Below are 22614 nucleotides of genomic sequence, written 5' to 3' on the forward strand. Positions count from 1 at the left end.
AAAAGGTTTTTTTCAACAGAAGAATTTGGCGTAAGGGAAACCAAATTCACCCCAAAATCAAAGGACCATGAAAGAGCCCTAAGTGTAATGAATGACACACTGAAATATACAAATAATCAGTATGAGATTGGCCTACTTTGGAAAGATCCCAATGTATCCTTACCAAGCAGCTACGCACAGGCGCTAAGAAGGCTCGAAAGTCAAGAACGGAAAATGAAAGGTAATGACGAGATGAAAACCTGGTATAAAAATCAAATTACTGATTATGTTCAGAAAGGTTACGCTCGTAAACTAACACCATTTGAATTGCTGAATAGAGATCCAAAGATCAATTACATTCCCCATTTTATGGTCATCAATCCAAATAAGCCAACTCCAAAACCAAGACTGGTTTTCGATGCAGCTGCAAAGAACGAAGGGATTTCACTTAACTCTACTCTCTTGTCCGGACCAGACGCCACTACGTCAATTTTTGGAGTATTAATCCGCTTTCGCGAATACCCTATCGCCTGTTCAGGGGACATCAAGGAGATGTTCCATCAGATACGGATCCGCAAAGAAGATCAAGTGGCTCAACGATTTTTATTCAGGGATAATCCACGCAACGAACCCCAAGTATACGTTATGAACGTCATGACCTTCGGTGCCACATGCTCTCCTGCTTGTGCCCAGTTCGTTAAAAATGAAAACGCCTTAAAATATAAAGACAAATACCCCACTGCAGTGGAAGCAATAGTAAAAAACCACTATGTTGATGATTATCTTGATAGTTTTCGGACTATCAATGATGCAATCAAGACTATTAACGAGGTTTGCCTCATACATGATAGAGCGCATTTCTTTATGAGAAATTTCGTTTCTAACTGTCAGGAGGTAATAAGAAGCATCCCATCATGATAGATCCTCACAACAAGAGCTGCTGCACATCTCTAATAAAGATATGAATTTTGAGAAAATTTTGAGGCAATACTGGGACAAAACAAACGATGTGTTAAGGTATAAGCTTAAGCATACCCCGTGTTCCATAATTTCAAAAAGAGAAATGCTAGCCTACTTGATGAAAATATATGATCCATTGGGGCTAGCGGCAAACTATACTACGCAAGCGAAGGTCATCATCCAAGAAATTTGGAAAACAGAACTGGATTGGGATAGCCCAGTACCAGAACGCATAATGGAACAATGGCAAAGATGGAAGGAAAGAATAAAGGAACTAGAACACATACAAATACCTAGATGCTACTCGGTGGCTAGCAATATCGAAGTAACTGAGTTACACACTTTCGTTGACGCTTCGGAGAAAGCGTTCGCAGCAGTAGTGTACTTAAGAACATTAACAGAAAAGGGGATTGACGTAAACATAGTGGCGGCAAAAACGAGAGTGGCACCAATAAAACCACTCTCAATTCCTAAGCTGGAACTTCAAGCAGCAGTACTCGGAGTCAGACTCGCCGAGACTGTTAAGGAGGAATTAAGAATTACCACTGATAGGGACTATTATTGGTCAGATTCCAAAACCGTCCTAGGATGGATCAATGCCGATCCACAAAAGTACAAACAATTTGTGGCGGTAAGAATTGGAGAGATTTTAGATACTACCAATGCTAGTCAATGGAAGTGGGTCTCCTCCGAAAGTAATCCTGCAGACGAAGCAACCAAGGTAGTTACAAGAAAATCTATATGGCTGAATGGCCCAGTATTTCTTAAACAAAGGGAAATTGAATATAGGGACCCCAAGCTAATCATTACTCATGAAGAAATCCGTCCAAATCTTATGTTTAAAACCATAGAGAAGAGAACATTCAACTTTATAAAAACCGAATGGTGTTCAAATTGGCTAAGACTGAAGAGATCACTGGCAATCAATTTAAAATATATAGAATTTTTGAAAAGCAAGGTCAAACGATTAGCATTTTCCCCGATAGTAGAAAAGGAAAACCTGGATAAAGCAGAAAAACTCCTATTGCAAAAGGCACAATGGGAGATATACGAAGATGATTTAGTTCAGCTTTCACTCAATGGACAAGTCTCTAAAAATAGCACAATAAAGAATCTCAATCCACAAGTAATAGAAGGACTACTACGAGCAAGGGGACGATTAGCAAATATATGCTACCTCTCCGATGACGTGAAACAACCCATAATATTACCCAAGAGGCATCACGTGACAGAATTGATCATACAGCATTATCATGAACGCTACATGCATAAAAAGATGGAAGCAGTTATTGCGGCAATCCGGCAAAGGTTTTGGGTAATCGACCTTAGGGCCGTGGTAAGAAGCGTGATCAGCAAATGCCAGCGTTGCAAAAATGAACGCGCACGTCCCATTGCCCCGTTGATGGCCCCCCTTCCAGAAAGCCGAGCCGCTGTGTTCAAAAAACCCTTCACCCATACAGGTGTAGATTACTTTGGACCCATGACAGTGTCAATCGGAAGAAGGGTAGAAAAAAGATGGGGAGCGATATTCACGTGTATGACAACGCGCGCTATACATTTAGAAATCGCTAAAGACTTAAGTACAAATTCTTTCATAATGTGCCTAAAAAATGTGCAGCATAGGCGTGGAAAGATTTGTCACATATACAGTGACAATGGTACAAACTTCGTAGGGGCAAACAGGCAAATAACGGAACTCATCGAAAGATGTGCAACCAACGGTATCAAATGGCACTTCAATCCCCCGGCCGCGCCTCACTTTGGAGGTGTATGGGAGAGAATGGTCCGAGAGGTCAAGAGCTTGCTGCCAAATAATGATAATATGCCAGAAGAAGTATTAAGATCGGCCTTTATCGAGATCGAATTTATTCTCAATAATAGACCTCTTACTCACATCCCCCTCGAAACTGAAGACGACGAACCTCTCACACCGTTTCACTTCTTGATAGGGTGTTCCGGAGAGGCCGAACCTACGCCAGCCGGGATTTCAGCATCTGAAGCTAGCAGAAACAACTGGAAGAAGGCACAAGTTATCACCCAAAACTATTGGGAACGTTGGTTGAAGGAGTACCTCCCAACATTAGCCAAACGAGAAAAGTGGATAGAACGCTCAGACCCAATACAACCTGATGACATAGTCGTCTTCCCAGACGAATAACGCGTGGGTAGGTGGTTAAAGGACCGGGCAGTAGAAGTTTATCCCGCTAAAGACGGGCAAGTTAGATCCGCAAAGATTAAAGTTGAAAACGGCGAATACAAACGCCCTGTTATCAACTTATCAGTACTAGAAGTAAAGGGCAAGAAAATTGCAGACGTACCTTCGTGGGGAGTTAAAAGACCGGTCAACATCGCCTACGTCAAGAAATTAGCTGAACAATTAAAAACTCCTCCTGGAGGAAGCACTTCCTCCTTAAAAAGGAGGAAGCATCTCGTAAAACCTTATAATGGCCCGGTATCTATGCATTATAAGCCTGTTAGCCGCATGGAAACTAACAGACAATCTTTCAGTTAAACCAGTTGAAGAAGCTGGTATATTCTTCGACCACGAAGGAACGCTTCTCTTGAAAAGGGGTGTGTGGGAAACAACCTTCCACACGAAAATACACCCCGAAAATGACACAGAGACTTTACTGACAATAGAGAAAGAGGTGACCACAGTATTCAAGGCACTGAGCGACATGGACACTAATCTTCTAAATTTGAAATTGACATTACAACAAAACATTCGACAGGCACTTCAACTCTCACAGACTGCAGTAAAAAGACGAACCAAACGATCTAGCGGCATATTTGGATTTTTGAAAGGTATTCTTTTTGGAGAAGACGATATTGACGAACAGTTTAGAGCTTCTGAAGACCAGAAATTGAAACATATATCGGAAGACATGACTCATAAAATCAAGCAGGGTGACAGACTTAGAAACGAACTTAATATGAAAATAGACCACATGAACGAAGGTATTAAGAGTCTTAATAAAAGCTTCAATGAAAACAAAAAAAAACGTACTTATAAAGCATGTCACAGAAACAATCATGCTAGCTGAAAACATAGTACAATACATTACGACAAGGTATCTAGAGTTAGAAATCCAGCCCCTTAGCATATTCGACTCGACGAAAATTTCCGAGAAGATACAATCAAGGTTACCCGATGGGTATATAATTCTAGACCACCCCCGAATTTCTAGCAAAGAGTTATTTAGGGAAGAAATAATAGTACATATTGAAAACGTCATCGTTTCGCAAGAGAGATTCGAAATATTCCATATCACTGTAATACCAAACCTAAAAAACTTTACAACTCTGGACTAAGATGAAAATGTAATAGCTATAAACGATATACACTATATATACCCTACAGATATTACGCGATACAATAGAAGAGATTTGGATTGTATATCCTCATCTTTCAGACATATAAAAACAGAATGCTTGTGTGGTATAAAACCAATTAAAAACTCAATAACCAAATTTGTAAAGCTCTCCCAGCCGAACAAAATCCTATACTACTCTTTTCATCCTAACGAAATATACCTCAAATGTAACAAAACACTGACACATCCCGCGTATCAAGCTGGGGTAATAACACTTAGCCAAGACTGTAAAATACAGACCAAGAACATAGAAATCCAGCCAACCATGAAAATTGAAGCTGTAGAAACAAAAATGTATTTCAAGCCGCTGGCCAAAATACTGAATTTAAGCGCAGAGCAAAAAGAAGAAACAAATACAGGGTGGCCACTCGAATCAGGATTTTAAATTCCCGGTTTTTCCCGGTTTTTCCCGGATTTTTTTGGAGTTTTCCCGGTACACTATGCTTCGCCTGCCGGTTTTATCGATACTTCAATTCCAAATTAGTATGTCATAGGTTTTCAAAAATCGTTATCTAGAAGATGGTAAGTAAACACGGGCATTACGGGAAAGGTGGACACTTGTCATAAAAAACTGGATAAAAGTTATTAGTGAATTATTCAACAATATGATATCCAATCTGGAGGTGTGACAACACATTTGAGAACCATTTTTGGCATGATTTCTATCAAATTTGTACAAACAAAATTTCAATCGTGCACTCGTTTGTGGATCAAATTTGGCTACTATGGATCTTAAGCTATTTAAATATGAATTTCTGTATATTTTCGGAAGTTTTATATGAGCAAAATACTGATGAAACAATTAAAAAAAAAAGCTTTACAAATATTGCTTTTTGGTGGTTTAGCATCATGACAATAACGTGTAAAGACCTCATGGCATAGATATTTTTCATCTGCTATCAATTGTTGATTAACAGATGTCATCACACAACCTTAAAAAAGGTAAACCGGAAGTCATGGACCAACCAGCCACTGGAGAAAGCATACAAGTCTGCAAAGAACGGATTTCCTGTTAAACAGCAGCCATGCATTATGTTGTTACTCGCACGACGCTGATGATGCATCTCACGAATAGATGCAGGAGATTTCAGTGGGTTTTTCTTAATTTTGGGACACTTTCTTGAATATATTTTACGGGAAGTGTACTTTATGTGATAATAAAACAAAGTAGTAACGACCGAACTGCAGAATAGTGATGGGTAAATTCAACAAAAATCCGGAATCGCTTCCGAATGACTCCGCCAAAATTGGAAGCGGTTCCGAAAGGTAGGTGCAAAACTCCGACCTTGGAGCCGTCTGGAGCCGTTCGGAGCCGTTCGGAGCCGTCCGGAGCCGTCTGGAGCCGCTAGTCGGCAGCCGGAGCCGTCGGAGCCGTCTGGAGCCGTCCGGAGCCGTCGGAGCCGTCCGGAGCCGTCGGAGCCGTCCGGAGCCGTCGGAGCCGTCGGAGCCGTTGGAGCCGTTGGAGCCGTTGGAGCCGTCCGGAGCCGTCGGAGCCGTCGGAGCCGTCGGAGTAGTTGTAAGAGTCGGAAGCATTCTGAAGCGCATTAATTTCCAGATATTAGTGATAATTTTATTGTAAAAAACAGCTTACGAGTAAAAAAAGAATCTTCTTCACTTATTGGTATGAAGCTTTTTTGTGTGTGTGTTTTTTTTTTTATCAAAAATAAAGCCAAAAAGAATTGTTTGCTCCGTATATATATAGGCAAAAAAATGAATCAAATTAGGAGGTCAAGGAGCAATAGAACTATGACGGGAGGTGGGTTTGATAAAATACGAAACAACGAGGCAGACGAGTGTAATTATGGCAGTTTTGCACGGTTGTTTACATCGATTAACGTGTATGGTTTAGGCAGCACTTGTTTTTTACCGAATAACATGATGGCACATGGACAAGACAAAGAATATAACTATCAATCATCCGTCCATCTTTTATGAAAACAAAGATCAATAATAGTTTGATTCATAGTTTTTCCCTAAATATACGGAGCAAACAATTGTTTTTGACTTTATTGTTTAAAAAAAATACAAAAAAACTTCAGAGCAATAAATGAAGAAGACCATTTTTTTACTCTTAAGCTGTTTTTTGAAATGAAATCATCGCTGATATCGGGAAATTAAAGCGCTTCCGAAGACTTCCGACTATTACAACGACTCCGACGGCTCGAACTGGCTCCGTCGGCTTCGACGGCACTGACGGCCCCAACGTCTCCAACCAGTTCCGTTGGCTCCAACGACTACGACGGCTCCGACGGCTCCGGACGGCTCCGGTCTGCTCCGACGGCTTTTGGGATTGGGAATTTGGGATCGCCCACTAAATCCACCGTTGAATTCGACATGACCGCAACTTCACGAGAGATGAATAACAAAAGACGAGTGCAAGGTAGATCGAATAGGCACACCATACCCGAAATATGGAAGAACCGATATCGGTGAATGTAAGTATTGCACCAGTGCGAATGAGAAGTATAGTACATCTATTGAGTAGGGTAAATGTACCAATAGTGGTGCAATTTGTGGTGGTACAGATGTATTTTAATGGATTTAAAGTGTCAGGAAGGCCAATTTCTGAATATTTTAACACATAACAGTTATGTTTGTTTTATCTTCGCAATCACAACCATTTTTACCATGAAACACATCAAATTTACGAAAAAATACATATTTTTGTGATTGCTTCGTTGTACCTATAATGGTGGTATGGTTCCTATAGTCGTCGTATTGTGTTCCTATAGTGGTGGTAAACAAAGATGCATCAAAAACGGTGTATAATATTAATGAAACTTAGTTTCGAAGCTGTTTTCGTATGAATAGCAAGGATTACTGCCATAATATTGGTTTCTTGCGTAATTTGATCGTAAAAAATGTATAAATTTGGTTAATGAAAATATTGACTAAAGTACTGAATACCACTTGTCGTCAACCCCTAGCCAGAAGAGTTTGCTTGATTTGAAGTCGATTTTTCACTCAGTCAAATAAGCGAATTTTGGCATTTGTTTGGTAAATTACTTACAGAAAACTCATTTTTGTTGCTTATTTTAATGAAAACAGTACGACGTGTCAAAAATATCGTCGAAAAAAAATCTAAAATTACATGTTTTTATTGATTTTAGAACTAAGACCACTATAGGAACATGCCTGTTTGGTGTACTTATAATGGCACTATCGTAAAAAAAAACACTTAAAAATACGTAAATATGGCCAAAAGCCAATGAATTTGAATAAAACAATATCATTTGATAACAATTATCTTAAAAAACTAATAATTGCGTTGTTATGTGATCATTTAGAACGTTAACTAACATATGAGTATCGTTATGAAATCATAAGGAATTTAGAAAAATGAGGATACCTTTCACAAAATAATGGATTTTTCGGTCACAAAGAAACGGAATGGCCCCATTTCATTTTTAAATCCTTTGTAAAAGGCTAGAGAACATTTCACACTATCGTAAATAACTTAACTACTGTTAATTTATCGTATGAGACGCATTTTAGTGCAATACCACCACTATTGGTACTAGCACCACTATAGGTACGTTTACCCTACCATATGTGAGAAACGGAAAATGTTGTCCTTACACATTGGTGTGATGTTGCTGGCCTGTGGTAAGGTAACGGTTAGAACCTCACCGCATGCGATTTTGCCGCATGGGGCAAGAAAAGAGTTTTCTCAATTTTCTAGCTTTTCAAGGTATTATTATGATATTTTGTTGTTTCTTTATAAAGATAATCATTATTTTATATGATTTTAGACATTTGACATCTGAAACAAAATCGCATGCGACGATGCGGCAATATCAAATGATTTTGATTTTGCCGCATCGCCACATGCGGCAGATTCGCAAGTGCTGTCATTGACGTCAAATCCCATACAAAAGCTTGCGGCTAGGTTTCTGACCGCTACCTAAGTTGGGAACAATATACAAAACATCCCATTAATTGAAAATGCACTTAGTACAATTGGTTAACAGTGATAGCCAAAGTTTGTGATAATTTCCCGGTTTTTTTGGAGAATTTCCCGGTTTTTCCCGGTTTTTCCCGGAAAAATAAAATTCCCGGCTAATTCCCGGTTTTCCCGGTTTTCCCGGTTGAGTGGCCACCCTGCAAATAGGGATCAGCTCTACCTCATAATAATTACAAGTACAATAGCCTGCGTCGCCACTTTAATATTAGGAATAACCATAGCATTTATTATCAAACAAGTACGAGCTAAAATGTACACTTTACGCCCCCCGCCGTTTAAACCGTCACCAAATAGTAACCCCTCTACGAGGAATTACGGGGGTCAGGATGTTGATGACAGCGCCGCATAATTAGGTCATCACGGCCTGGGAACTGACCGACCGAACGAAAACAATTGTAAGCAAATCTAAAGTAAACAATATCGACCAAATAAAAACTGCTGATCGCGATCGATCAGCAGAAAATTAGTATATAAGATAGGAATAAGCATGAATAAATCGACTTTCAAGCACAAGAACTCAAAGACTAAGTTGTTTGTCTGTTCCAAGCCAAGTCGGACGGTAAAATCCTCCTGTCTTGGGGCTTCCCAACGAGTTCAGACTCGGTGCGGAAAATATAATTGGATTCCAGCAACTTCTTCAGTGAGTGACTGCTTCAACAAGCAACAACATAGGCACATGTAATTATCACATCTAATACTGCATACACTTTTAGGATCATTCTGCAGTTTGGATCATTTTCATCCAGTGACGGATTTAGGGTGTTGGGGGCCCTAAGCAGTAAAAGGAGTTGAAGCCCCCTGTTGGTGTCGAGGGGGGGGGGGGAATATTACAATTGGCTTTGAATCAAACTCACCGTAATGGTTGGAGATTGGAATTTAATCCGTATTAAAATTGGAATTTAATAAAATAATCTCTTTAAATGCGTTGGTCGTTAGGCCGGTCTCGTAGTACAATCGTCAACTCGTACGACTTAACAACATGCCCGTCATGTGTTCAATCCCCAAATAGATCGCGCCGCCATACGTAGGACTGACTATCCTGCTATGGGGGGGAATCAATTAGTCACTGACAGCCAAGCCCACAAGTGGGTACAGGCAGGCCTTTACCGACATCGGTTGTTACCTAGACAAGACATGACTACATTATCGGAATTGTCGAAAGATAAAACATCTTGTATAACTTGTTAACAGTGTTGTCAACGTGTAAACGGAAATTTAAACTAAAGTCCAGTGTAACGCCTAGATCACAAACTTCTTGACGACAATCTAACACACTGCCTAACAACGAATTACGAATTATACTTGATCGTTTTTTCAAGTCTATGAAACGATATAATAAAAAAAACAAGGGCTAGCTCGATATCATTTTTAGACACCATGTACCAAACACCAAGCATGAGTTTCTTCGTCCATGGGGCCCCTATTGGGCACAAACGTTCTGGATGAGACTACTGTACACATTGTTGTATATGCTGGTATTACCATCCACGGGGCCCCTAAATAGATGGGGCCCCCGCGGCTGCTCAGTCCGCGTTCCGTTAAATCCGCCACTGTTCTCATCAGGAGGTAAACAAACAGTTTCGAAAAAATATGTTTTTTCGTTTCAACTAAATCATGTATTAAACAGCTTGGGGAATGATTATTGGCTATTTTTAGGACATTTAAGAATGAAAAATTAATCGCTACGGCACAGGGTGTAAACAAAACAAATGACAGCACTACAGATTTGCTGAACATGTCAACGCCTACTTCCGAACATTTCTATCAGGTCTATTATTTTACTCGAATGACATTCGATTCCGTCGGAAGCACTCGAGTCGAGCCTGAGAAAAATTGGTATCGTTTTCGCCATTCATATTGATGAAAGTTTCGTCGACATTTTTGTTCTAGCATCTGTGTGTTTGACAGTTGGTCGAAGCAACCGGCGGTCGGAGTGAGTGTAAACAAACGGATTCAGCACTTCTTTAAAATCATTTTTTACCATAATTTTGTTGAAAATGAGATAAATATGAGTGATGAGAGTGTTAATAAACTTATGTCAAACTCAATTACACACATAGACAGTGACTTAAATTCTTTGTGAGTTTAAATTTGCGCGTTTCTGACAGCTTGAGCTGTCGGCAGAAAATCTCTCGCATGCACCTTCCTGTTCGAGCAATACAGTACCGATTTTTATTTCGTCGACTCGAATCTGCCGATGAGTTACTCGAAGCGGAACGTTGCTAGCAAAACGATACGAAAATGAACATAATGAACGTGCAAGTGAATCTTCTCGAATGCCGAACGCAATATAATAGGCCTGTACCCAGCCAACAATTTCCGAAGGCGCCCCGTGTAAAAAAAAATTACTTTAAGCTTTCCTTAAGTTTTTACACTAGCAGCAGCTAAAGTAAAAACTTTCAGCACGGCACAAACCGACGCACACATTCAAATGCTTGGATTGCTGGTCCTGCTTACGCATACATTTGTATTTATCCCTCCCCTTATATTTTCGGATTGCTGGTTGTAGTAGTGACGCTTTTTCTTTTTGCTTTATGCACACTTTCGCATGCTGTTTATTGGTGTTACTCTTTCCACATGCGTTTTGGCACACTCACACTCTGTATACGGCAGGATGCTTCACCCCTTCCAAATGCTGTGGTTGCTTTCTATTACCCTTCCTCTCGTTCTTCCTTCTACCCTCTGCGCTAGGACATCCTCGACTGGTGCTGCGCGTGTTCAGCCGGCGCCTGTCTGGAAATGACGTCACGGACTGGTGCTGCGCATGTTTAGCCGTATCCTAGGCGTCCTTGAAGTGCGCTCTTCTACGAAAGAGCTGTAATGAAATCTGTTGATGAAAATTAACCAATAATTAATCCATGTTTTTTATAACAAACTAAACAATATTTTGCACATAGGATTATAGAAACGCTTACCTTTATATTTTAAAACCGGACACCGTTTTCCTTCTGTCGATCGTTTTGCTGGATGTTGGCAACCGTCGATTAACATGCGCGTGCACTGTAACTTTTTAGACGACAAGCGTAAGTTGAATGTATCCATTGAAGCACACACGAGGATAAGAAACTTACCTTAGAAATTTACAAGGATAAATCATTCCATATTTGAAGAAGAAGGAACACGGCACAAAACGTAAACGAGCAAAGTACGGGGCACAAGAAATCACACATCACTCCAACACATCCTTCCACAGTGAAAGTTCTGGACAGACTGAGGATGCCTAACACCCGGATGAGCGCGATAGCAGAAAAATCATGGGAGATCGAGAGAGATGTGTAGTCTCGGTTGAGCGGAATACGCATGCAGATGCATGCGTGTGTGTCACTCGAAGGATATCGGTTTCCCCTTCTCCCGTTTTTCGTTCATAGGCCACACGATCGGCGTTGTGCCGTCCAAAATCTAGAGAAAGAAGACATGCTCTCTCGCTTTGGCACACAGGAAAGTTTTCCAATAGCTTCGGTTTTGCTGGTTGGGTATATCTCGCTGAAAGAGTCTATTACCCAACCAGCAAAACCGAAGCTATTGGAAAACTTTCCTGTGTGCCAAAGCGAGAGAGCATGTCTTCTTTCTCTAGATTTTGGACGGCACAACGCCGATCGTGTGGCCTATGAACGAAAAACGGGAGAAGGGGAAACCGATATCCTTCGAGTGACACACACGCATGCATCTGCATGCGTATTCCGCTCAACCGAGACTACACATCTCTCTCGATCTCCCATGATTTTTCTGCTATCGCGCTCATCCGGGTGTTAGGCATCCTCAGTCTGTCCAGAACTTTCACTGTGGAAGGATGTGTTGGAGTGATGTGTGATTTCTTGTGCCCCGTACTTTGCTCGTTTACGTTTTGTGCCGTGTTCCTTCTTCTTCAAATATGGAATGATTTATCCTTGTAAATTTCTAAAGGCCGGGCTACATTGATCGTACTCCGTGGTGTAATTTTGATTTTCACTAGCGCATCTGGCGGCGGCTGGTGGAAGCTTTTTTTGGTCATCGAGAGAATGGTCATGCTGAATCTTTTAATTAAGCAGTTTATCCATCGTTTTTTGTCATGAAAATGGATGCAATGGGTGCAGGACATGTGCATCTACCTTTTACAAAACTTTTCTCGTCCGAATTAAGTACAAAAAAGGAAAAAATAACATATTTTCTGGAGCGGCTTCAAATTGTTTGGCAAATTGCTTCGGTCAGCCGCCGCCAGATGCGCTAGTGAAACCCGAAATTACACCTGCGAGTACGATCAATGTAGCCCGGCCTTAAGGTAAGTTTCTTATCCTCGTGTGTGCTTCAATGGATACATTCAACTTACGCTTGTCGTCTAAAAAGTTACAGTGCACGCGCATGTTAATCGACGGTTGCCAACATCCAGCAAAACGATCGACAGAAGGAAAACGGTGTCCGGTTTTAAAATATAAAGGTAAGCGTTTCTATAATCCTATGTGCAAAATATTGTTTAGTTTGTTATAAAAAACATGGATTAATTATTGGTTAATTTTCATCAACAGATTTCATTACAGCTCTTTCGTAGAAGAGCGCACTTCAAGGACGCCTAGGATACGGCTAAACATGCGCAGCACCAGTCCGTGACGTCATTTCCAGACAGGCGCCGGCTGAACACGCGCAGCACCAGTCGAGGATATCCTAGCGCAGAGGGTAGAGGGAAGAACGAGAGGAAGGGTAACAGAAAGCAACCGCAGCATTTGGAAGGGGTGAAGCATCCTGCCGTATACAGAGTGTGAGTGTGCCAAAACGCATGTGGAAAGAGTAACACCAATAAATAGCATGCGAAAGTGTGCATAAAGCAAAAAGAAAAAGCGTCACTACTACAACCAGCAATCCGAAAATATAAGGGGAGGGATAAATACAAATGTATGCGTAAGCAGGACCAGCAATCCAAGCATTTGAATGTGTGCGTCGGTTTGTGTCGTGCTGAAAGTTTTTACTTTAGCTGCTGCTAGTGTAAAAACTTAAGGAAAGCTTAAAGTAAAAATTTTTTACACGGGGCGCCTTCGGAAATTGTTGGCTGGGTATATGCCTGAACGAATCTAAAACTCGCTGAACATGTCTATATAATCCTCGAAAACCCTGTAATGGTGCTTGTTTACTTACCATGACCTCCCATTATACCGTGTGTAATAAACAAGGGTGCTCGACCGGTGGCTTCATCCTTTGACAAAATGGTTCGAATTAAGGTAGGATCAGTTAGTACTACAGTATAAACTTGTCCCATCCACAACCCGTATGTAGTACCATATTGTCGTGCAAGTCGAGAAAAAGTTTCGTATGGTTTAAGAGGGTCAATTAATGTTAAGCATCCAATGAATGGAAAACCATATGGTCCCGGAGGCTTTTTGTGTCGGCTCAACAAAGTTATGAAGATACAGCAAAACAATAACAAAATTACTAAACACATCAGCATTATCATTATGTAACTATATAATTTATATGAATATACAGTAGATCCTCGTATAACAAATCCGCTCCAGTAACTCTCTCCTTGTACTTTACTTGAAACTTTGTTTTTAATCTGGAAAAGAGATAGAATGCAAAAAATGTAATGGGACACTGATTAATAGAATCATGAAAATGTAAGTTAATTACATAAACAAAATTAATTTTAAGTAGTCACATATTATGTTTAAGTAATTACACCTCGCCAGGCTCCGGTGGGTTTGCCATGTTGTACGCAAGGAAACGGACCACCCAGCCCGTAAAGTCCTCCTTAAAGATCGTAAACAAGAAAAAAGGAGACGTAGTATGCACAATTTGAGGAGACAGAATGGCATAGAGCGTCCGCTATTAAGGCAGGGGTAACGGATTTCGAACACACCTGTGGCAGGCCAATACCGAAAAGTAGCGCCGGATAAGTAAGAGAGTATGTAATCACATGTTATATACTCCCTGTGTTATGTTAGTTTATATTCACTAGTAAATTTGGACCGGTTATAGCGATACGCAACAGAAACTCATATATGTATACTGAATGCAAAAAATATTTCATTCAAACATCTCGAAAAGCAAAACATTTCTCTTGTGATAATTTTATAATTGCCCTATAAGGCCGAGTTGCTATTTTGGTACTGATTTCTATCCAAATCTTATGTCGGTTCATAATCCTTCCAAATTTTTGCCTTATTTACAATTTTGGTAAATGTTGCTGTTTCAATAACATTTGCAATCGTGTTCCAATTTTTTTCTAAGTATTGACTATTCCGTTATCAATGACCATTTTTTACAAACACTTACAACACACACATTTTTAATTTAGTCGTTCTTGACAATTGGAATAGCTACTATTAAACATCATGGCATAAACATCTACTATCAAATCATGGGCCCAACAATACGAGGGGTTTTAGGGTATATCGCGCTCTAATTCTCTAGTCGTCTTGTTCTCGCCTAAAGCAGTTCGGTCCAACCAAACTTTCAGGCCCCCTTCCACTGAACTTCTTGGAGGCTCGGCTATGCTCGAATGACGTCATGCATTAGGCAATTTGTTGTGTTGGTGCGCACAGCTGGCATCAGTCAGGCTTTTTCTTTCTCGCCTGCTGTGCTATAGATAACCAAATTTTGTTGCAGATAAAGTGCAATTTTTTTTTCTTCTAATTTTGATGAAAACCTGATATAGCGAATTAAAAATAAAATTAAAGAAGTGTTAGCAAGTGCTGTACAACGCGTTCTTCCTCGATTCGAAGGGCTGCATGCATGTACCGGTGAAGGAGAGTGGTGTATTGAACAACACAACACCAGACCGCAAGCAAGTGTAATCCAGTGATGATCATAATAATAAAGTATTCTTGTAATAAATCATCGTATCTTTTAACTTATATTATTTTTTAGATATAAGATATAGTGCACAAACTATGCCCTTGATGTTTGCCGCTGTGGGTAGCACTACGTTATAAGTAGACCTCCTTATTCTTTGGTGATTGTTTTGAAGATTGTTTTGACAGGCTAACCACAATTTTCTGTGTTGTGTTCGTGGGGTTGTGTAACGATCGTGCTGTGTTTATTTCAAAATGGGTATAGGGACTAGGAGGCTTCGGTAATTACAAATCATACGATTCTGCTAAAGAATCGTTTTTGAGGTTTTTGTGTCGCTTTTGTTTGGTCGGATCAGTTTGAACCATTGTTCACAAAATCGATAAGGTTCTCATAATTTAAAAAAAATCTTTTTGCATAGATTTGGATTTAAAAAGAAATATAGGCGATTTTTTTTTTAAATTTTTGATATTTTTCCAAATTACATTTTGATAATTACTCCTATAAAACTTATTAAACCTTAGAATAAGTTATAAAACACTTTTTAAAAGTCGTTAAAAAAAATACCTGTAAACCCATTCTAGAATATGTTATTTATATTTTTGAACGATTTTTTAATGCGTTAGTTTGCACAAAAAAACAGTTTTTCGAAGTGTCTTTATAGTTATGGTACGACCATAAATTTGTTTTTTCGTAATAAGTCGTGAAAAAACGTTTGAAAAAAATTGAAAAAAATATACGAAGATCTGAAATAGTACTCTGCACAACTCATACATTCACTGTTTTTTTCTATCTCTAACGGATTTTCCGCACATCGCAAAAAACGACTGTCCATATAGCTGTGGTAGGCACTGTATAACAGTTGGTAGAATATTGGCACTGTATTAGTAAGGAGGGCCACGTGGGTGATGGACGTTGGGGCCCGTGCTAGACGAACCTTGGATGCTTGGTAGCCCCCGGTAATCATATACAGAGGGCCTCATCTATTCTTAGGGCCTTCGGTTAGAGCCTCCGACACTGTAAACCCGCCACGCCACAGGCCTAGCTCGTTAGACGATCGCTGGTAGTCCCAGCAGGCCACAGACGAAACCCCGAAACGGTGACAAACATTTATCCCAATCGGGCTAAGGTTTTGCGTACGGTTATCATAACCGTGCAGTCTGTGTATCTGTTATCGTGCTGGCGTCGCTCGTCACATAAAAAACTAAATAAAATAAAACAAAACTTGTTAATATTTTCATAAGTCTCTTCATATTTCAAAACAAGTGAGTAGTTAGGATAATTTTTCATTATAAAATTTTGCTCGGTTTTTTTTTCAATTTTGCCAACAACGGCATTGCTAACACTAAAAGAGTAAAAAATTAAAGCTTAATTGTTCAAACAATGAGGAAAGAAAACGCATTCAAACCCATTACGAATCCATAAGAGCATCCATTGCACACGGTACAAACATTTTACTATCAATAAAAACTTGTCTTACTAGTCAAAACAGGGGAATATTCATTTAATCTATTTAATGTTTGGTTCCTATTTACGATTGCCAGTTCATTTTGACTGAATTGTTTTGGATTGCTCGTGCAGCTATGCTTCGTCCCGTGTGAGTTTTCGCAATAGCCAACAGAAGAAATACAAGCATAGCGCAGGGATAATTGTAGTCAATCGGTATTCAATCAATCATTTAGTATGCACCTAATCAGGTCTAAACGTCGGATAACTTCCCGAGCTGCAAACTTACCAGACCGTAATTGGCTGGTCATGTCAATCCCACGATACTGAACGATCCCGCGCGTAAACGTTATCAAGGAAGATGTCTTCAGTGACGTTCTTTTTTGGTTGTTTCACACTGAGTGACTGTTATCTCTTCCAGCACTTTATTGTGCCTATTCGTCTGATTTATTTCATTTATTATATGATAATAAAATCAAAGAGCTGTGCAACGACAGCATGTGTTGTTATGTAGTACTTTGTGTGTAAATATTTTGCGAGTACAACAGACATTTCAGTGTGAAGAGATAATGAAAAATGAGTTAGGAATGAATGAGGAAGTAGAAGCTTAGATTTAGATCTGTGTTAGGAAAGAACTTAAACCAATTACCTGTGTAATTGGGCATCCACAGGTCTCGGGCTAGTGCGCTATGGCCAATTTCAATTGTGTCAATTTTAGCCTTCCATCTGATTGGCAAACCCTGGCGTCTTCTCATACCGTACCGTAAAAATTTTGACAACGGCGTGTCAAATGTAAAAATGCAAAGTGCTATCTGGCCGCAGGGTAGTTCAAAGTAGCTTAGTTCACCCAGTCAACTTACTTGTTTTTTTTGTTTCAATACATTAAAGAAAAGTTGAAATGTGCTCAATTTCATTTTGTATAGTTTGGCATTAATGTGGCTCTTAAACAAACTGGATAATTCCACTGTTTCGGATGTAGTAGAAATATGGCGCGAGACAAGTAGCTCTGTTATCAATATTGAGCTGCTTTTTGTCGATCGAGACGTTGTCATCTGCTATTAAAAACACCGATATTTGTTAATGTATGGTGTAACAAACATATTATAAAATGGGTGCATACGTGTTGGTTTAAAATTTTTGGTTTATGAAATTACATACAGTGAGGGACACCATAGTGCGAACAACCGCTACGTTAGAACTGTAGTTTTGCCAAATATCCAGAGTGTTGGCATGCAAGACGGTTAGAATCCTTACCGACCGTGGATTGCAACCGTGTTTCTTGATTGTATCACTCGATTATAGAATCTAGAAGGTAGGTGATAATTTAGCTTGAAACTGAAGTTACGCATAGTAAACGCATAGTAGTATCTATTTTTTCTTTGGTTTAGTTTAGTTTAGTTTAGAGTTTATTAATCGATGCACTATAAAGCCCTCTCGAGTAAAATTTTGTTAACAATAGACATTAGATAACGAACAGAACATTTATATATAATTATTGTTGGTCGCATTCCGAACACTTAAAAATGAAATCAATACCGTTATCATCATTCCAGGCTCATAGATATCGTCAGCTGAATTTAGTAGACGGCACATACAAAAAGGGGGTTGCGAGAGCCAAAGGTTGTTCGGGTTTCAGCGACTGCCAGCATTGGCCGGCGACGGAGTATTCTGGCAGGAACATAGAGGTGAATCCTTGAAAGCAGCTCGGGACAACCAATGGTTCTGTTTAAGATTCCCGTGATAAATGTCAGTCCGGCGTGCCTTTCGTACCTTTTTTACAGTAATCAACGTGTGCAACAGGATCTACGCAGATATTAGACAACTTCAACGTTTGCATCGATGGAGCGATCAATTTTATTTTAGTCAAATGTTGTGTATCAACTTACGTTAATGTGTGAAATCGTGTAAAGTTAAAATGTAAATGTTTCAATAAAGTATTGAAAAAAAAATATACGCGTGTTTGTGTTTTTGTTTAGCTTTAGATAACAAAAAAATACGCAGCGAGTGTGAGCGATCGCTGAACGAAAGAAACGCACACAGCGCAACACGAAAGCATCAAACACAAGCACACGAAAGGATGCTCGCACATGGGCGCGAGCATTGAGAGAGCGCACCGTGTATTTTGTATGGGAGCGGGAGAGAACCGTAGAACCCGTTCCCGCCCCCTTTTTTAAACCTAGGAAATCGAAGATCTTCCATCGGCTTAACTCTAGGTTTTTACGCACACCATGATAAAAATTACCCTTGTGTTTGTTTCTTTCGTGTTGCGCTGTGTGCGTTTCTTTCGTTCAGCGAACGCTCACACTCGCTGCGGATTTTTTTTGTTATCTAAAGCTAAACAAAAACACAAACACTCGTAGATCTTTTTTTCATCATTTTATTTAAACATTTACATTTTAACTTTACACGATTTCACACATTAACGTAAGTTGATACACAATATTTGACTAAAATAAAATTGATCGCTCCATCGATCCAAACGTTGAAATGGCCGAATATCTACATAGATCTTTTTGTACACGTTGATTTCTGTAAAAAAGGTACGAAATGAAGCTGCGCGATGTACATAACATGCATAACGAATCATTCGCGCAGCTTTATTTGAATTCGCACAACCCTTGAATACTTGAACACTTTACAAAATCATAACATCAATCGTCCAGGACTTAGGCTGACGCACGTGCGGCCGCTCGCTGCCGATCCTTGAGCTGTACTGACGATTTCGTGTGGTAGCAAGAACGAGAGCACACAGAGGAACTTTCGATGCAGCAGTGCAAGCGAGACACCGACATCAGCACAGCGCTGCGAGCAGATCAAACTGAGCGAGCTGGCCGAAAATGAACGCACACATTTCCACATGTGTAACTGTGTTAGTGCCAAAACTGTGTCGAAACCAAAACGCGCTCTCGCCTCCGTGTATTTTACACCGATTATCCGCTTAACTCTAGGTTTTTACACACACCATGATAAAATATTCCGCTCGTTGTTTGTAGGGCATGGTCTGGTATACAATCCTCTGCTCTACCGACATCCATTGAAGATATCTAGCATAACAGTGGTCGGCGTACCGCATCCTAGCACTAACCTCATGATGCGATTTTGCAACCTTTGAAGCCTCTTAATTTGACCCTTGTTGCCATCCTTCGCCAATCTACTTATTACTCCACACTTCTTAGCCACTTTAGCGATGACCCAGTCAATGTGAGCGAGGAACTTTAACCTGTCATCTAGGATTACCCCTAAGTATTTAGCCTGTCTAACTCTTTCGATTCGTTCCGAATTTATCACAATAGATGGAGGTTCGTCCAATACACCCGCAGACATCACCATGTAACAAGTCTTGTTAATGTTTAATGCCAGCTTTTTGTGCTTCAGCCATCCATCCAAAGCATTTAAATCGATATTAATCAGAGACTCTGCTTGCTTGATATCTTTGTGCGAGATAAACAGAACAGTATCGTCAGCAAAAAGATTGATCTCACAAGCCTTCAAAACCTGTTTCATGTCATTGATATACATGATAAACAAAATTGGTCCAAGAACACTACCTTGTGGAACACCAAGGGTGTTTTCTATAGGCTCTGATACAGAGTTACCAAATAAAGTTCTCTGAGTTCTTTCTTTTAAATAACTTTCGAACCAACTGAGCTCCCTCCCCACAATACCAAAACGCCTTAAGGTACAAAGCAATAATGGCCTAGATATTGTTTCAAATGCCCGTTTTAGATCCAAGAAAACAGCAACTATCGATTCTCTCCGATCCATCAACACCCTCCACCTCGCCAGTACAAGATTCAGAGCAGTCTCACAAGAGTGTCCTTGCCGATATCCTGATTGCTCTCGGATCAACAGCTCGCTTCCATTCAGAAACTGAACCAATTGCTCCTTAACTACTGTCTCCAGCACCTTTTCGAACACATGCAACATGTTGATAGGACGAAAATCCTCCACATTGGCAGCTCCGCTCACCTTAGGAATAGGTATTATCAATGATTCCTTCCATGTTTTTGGGAAATTCCACTCTCTAGAGATTCGTTTATCACTATCAAAAGTTCATCTCCTATCACATGAAAGCAATCCTGTATGGTTGTTGAATTCACGTTCCATATACCTGTGGTTTTTCTCAGGTTGAAACAAATAATCTTTAACTGACTAAGAGTTATTTTTGGAATCTGAAATGGTTTCGTGGAGTTTCTCTATGCGACAAATAATAAGGCTCATTAACATCATCAATGTTTTGATTTATATCCAAAACACTGTTGACAAAAAACGAGTTAAACTTGTTACATATGATGGAGTCTTCAGATTCAATCAAACCGGTAAATTTAACAATAGAAACATGTGCTTCATCTGGCCTTAACATGCTTTTTAGCACTTTCCACAATTCTCTGCTATCTCCTTTGTGCTTATATATCTCACTGCAATTTTTGCGTGTGTAATATCCTGGAGATTTGACCTCTGATAAGACCATAGTGCCCAATATGCCGGATCAGAATATGACCATCACCGTGACAACTATGCAATAATCTGAATGTCAAAATAAAGATCATTCGTTTACGGATCGTTGTACTGACAACACCTTCAGCCTTCTGTTAATTCTTCTGCCTTGCGATTTTGTGCCTTTTATAAGTTGAATGTTTAGTTCAAATCGATAAAACTCGAGGTTTTACATCTCAGAAGTGGGATACGTCTTATCGCCTGCACCTGCTTTTCTGTCCAATCCAGCACGGCACAAGATTGTGTATCAAAGAGTTTGTGTGTTTGTGTGTGAAACGACGCTACCATCTGCCATCACGATGCGCAAAAACGAGAAGCTTCTGTGTGTGCTTGCCGGTATAGGCAGCAAATTCGATGATTAGGCACGATTTGCCTCATGGGTAGATGGCCAGATTCACCAGCCGCAACGATCTCGATCCCTGCAACCGCATAGACACCAGCCATCCAGCATTTGCATTTTGTGTGGCCGCCATCTTGTTCATGTTGCACGACAATGACGACGCCGCCATTTAGTATGAATACGGCCGCTGGCTATTCTTTCATCATCGCTCATACTTGGAATACTGGAAAAGCTTCGCGCATCACTTCTGTTATTGCATGTGCACCGCATGCCGTGTTGTCATCGCCTCCGATTCATCGTGTGTATTGGCTTCCGCCCAAGGTGGAATGTATAATGAGGTGTAGTTATAGCGCTTTTGGCGATCCCCCCCTGGGCTCCGATTTTGACAGATGGTTTTCCGCTTGTATATGTATCGATGGATTGTTTACGTTATGCATGGTCAATATTTGGTGGAGATCAATTTGGGTGAATATTTTAGTTGATTAGAACACAGTCCGTGATTTAAAATGGAAATTTTTCTTCGAGAACTTGAAGCGTTCGTCAAAAGCGGAAAACTAACTGTCAGTTTTCTTCGTCGATTCTTCTTCCACCTAGCTGTCAAAACGGGCTTATAACTTGACCTGATATCTTTACGGTCCTTGCTTCCGCCACTTTATGGATTGACCCCGCTACCACCCTCTACCACCGCGTCATGTTCGAGTGCTGTGGCACCGGTTGTAGCCTACTGAGCTGTTGAACAACAATCATCGTGGTGTCGTTCAGTATTCAGGTTCATCCTGATCGACATTGTTCTTATGCTTGGCTGTAACTTCTGTAAACTTCAGCAAGACTTCCGGAGGAGATGTTGGTCAGAAAAGCAATTGTGATTGAAAGTATGTGAGTTATTCTCATGCCAGCTCTGTTCAATAAGTATTGAAGATTTCTACAGTAAAGCCGCTCAAATTGAGGTCAATTTGTTTGTCAGGATAGCCGAGCTGTAATATCCTGGAGATTTGACCTCTGATAAGACCATAGTGCCCAATATGCCGGATCAGAATATGACCATCACCGTGACAACTGTGCGATAATCTGAATGTCAAAATAAAGATCATTCGTTTACGGATCGTTGTACTGACAACACCTTCAGCCTTCTGTTAATTCTTCTGCCTTGCGATTTTGTGCCTTTTATTTTTTTTAAGTTCAACGTTTAGTTCAAATCGATAAAACTTGAGGTTTTACACGTGAGTTTTTAAGATTTCTACTGTATAAATTTCTGAGTGTAGAATACTCAGTCCAATCATTATCTCTATTCGTTC

The 22614-nt window shown here is 40.1% G+C and overlaps 1 protein-coding gene and 1 long non-coding RNA gene across 8 annotated transcripts in view; both read right to left on the reverse strand.

Annotated features, from left to right (window-relative positions):
* Positions 1–22614, reverse strand: part of LOC1278717 (cytochrome P450 306a1) — a 98525-nt gene that overhangs the window by 19149 nt on the left and 56762 nt on the right. For 4 of the 7 annotated variants that reach the window (XM_061650883.1, XM_061650884.1, XM_061650882.1 and 1 more), the window contains exon 2: positions 13384–13801. The exons of 2 other annotated variants lie outside the window; for them this stretch is intronic. In XM_061650883.1, coding sequence (XP_061506867.1) covers positions 13384–13699 — 316 coding nt within the window. In that variant the 5' untranslated portion in view covers positions 13700–13801. Of the gene's footprint in view, positions 1–13383; positions 13802–22614 lie in introns of those variants that run through there. One more of the 7 variants, XM_061650886.1, reaches the window with a different exon arrangement.
* On the reverse strand, positions 10441–11751 carry LOC133392132 (uncharacterized). The gene is made up of 3 exons (XR_009765469.1): positions 11349–11751; positions 11193–11283; positions 10441–11104 (listed from the first exon to the last, which is right to left on the reverse strand). It is a non-coding gene; the product is annotated as an uncharacterized LOC133392132 (long non-coding RNA).

Source organism: Anopheles gambiae, chromosome 2 (assembly GCF_943734735.2).
Source record: "Anopheles gambiae chromosome 2, idAnoGambNW_F1_1, whole genome shotgun sequence".
Classification (NCBI taxonomy): domain Eukaryota; kingdom Metazoa; phylum Arthropoda; class Insecta; order Diptera; family Culicidae; genus Anopheles; species Anopheles gambiae.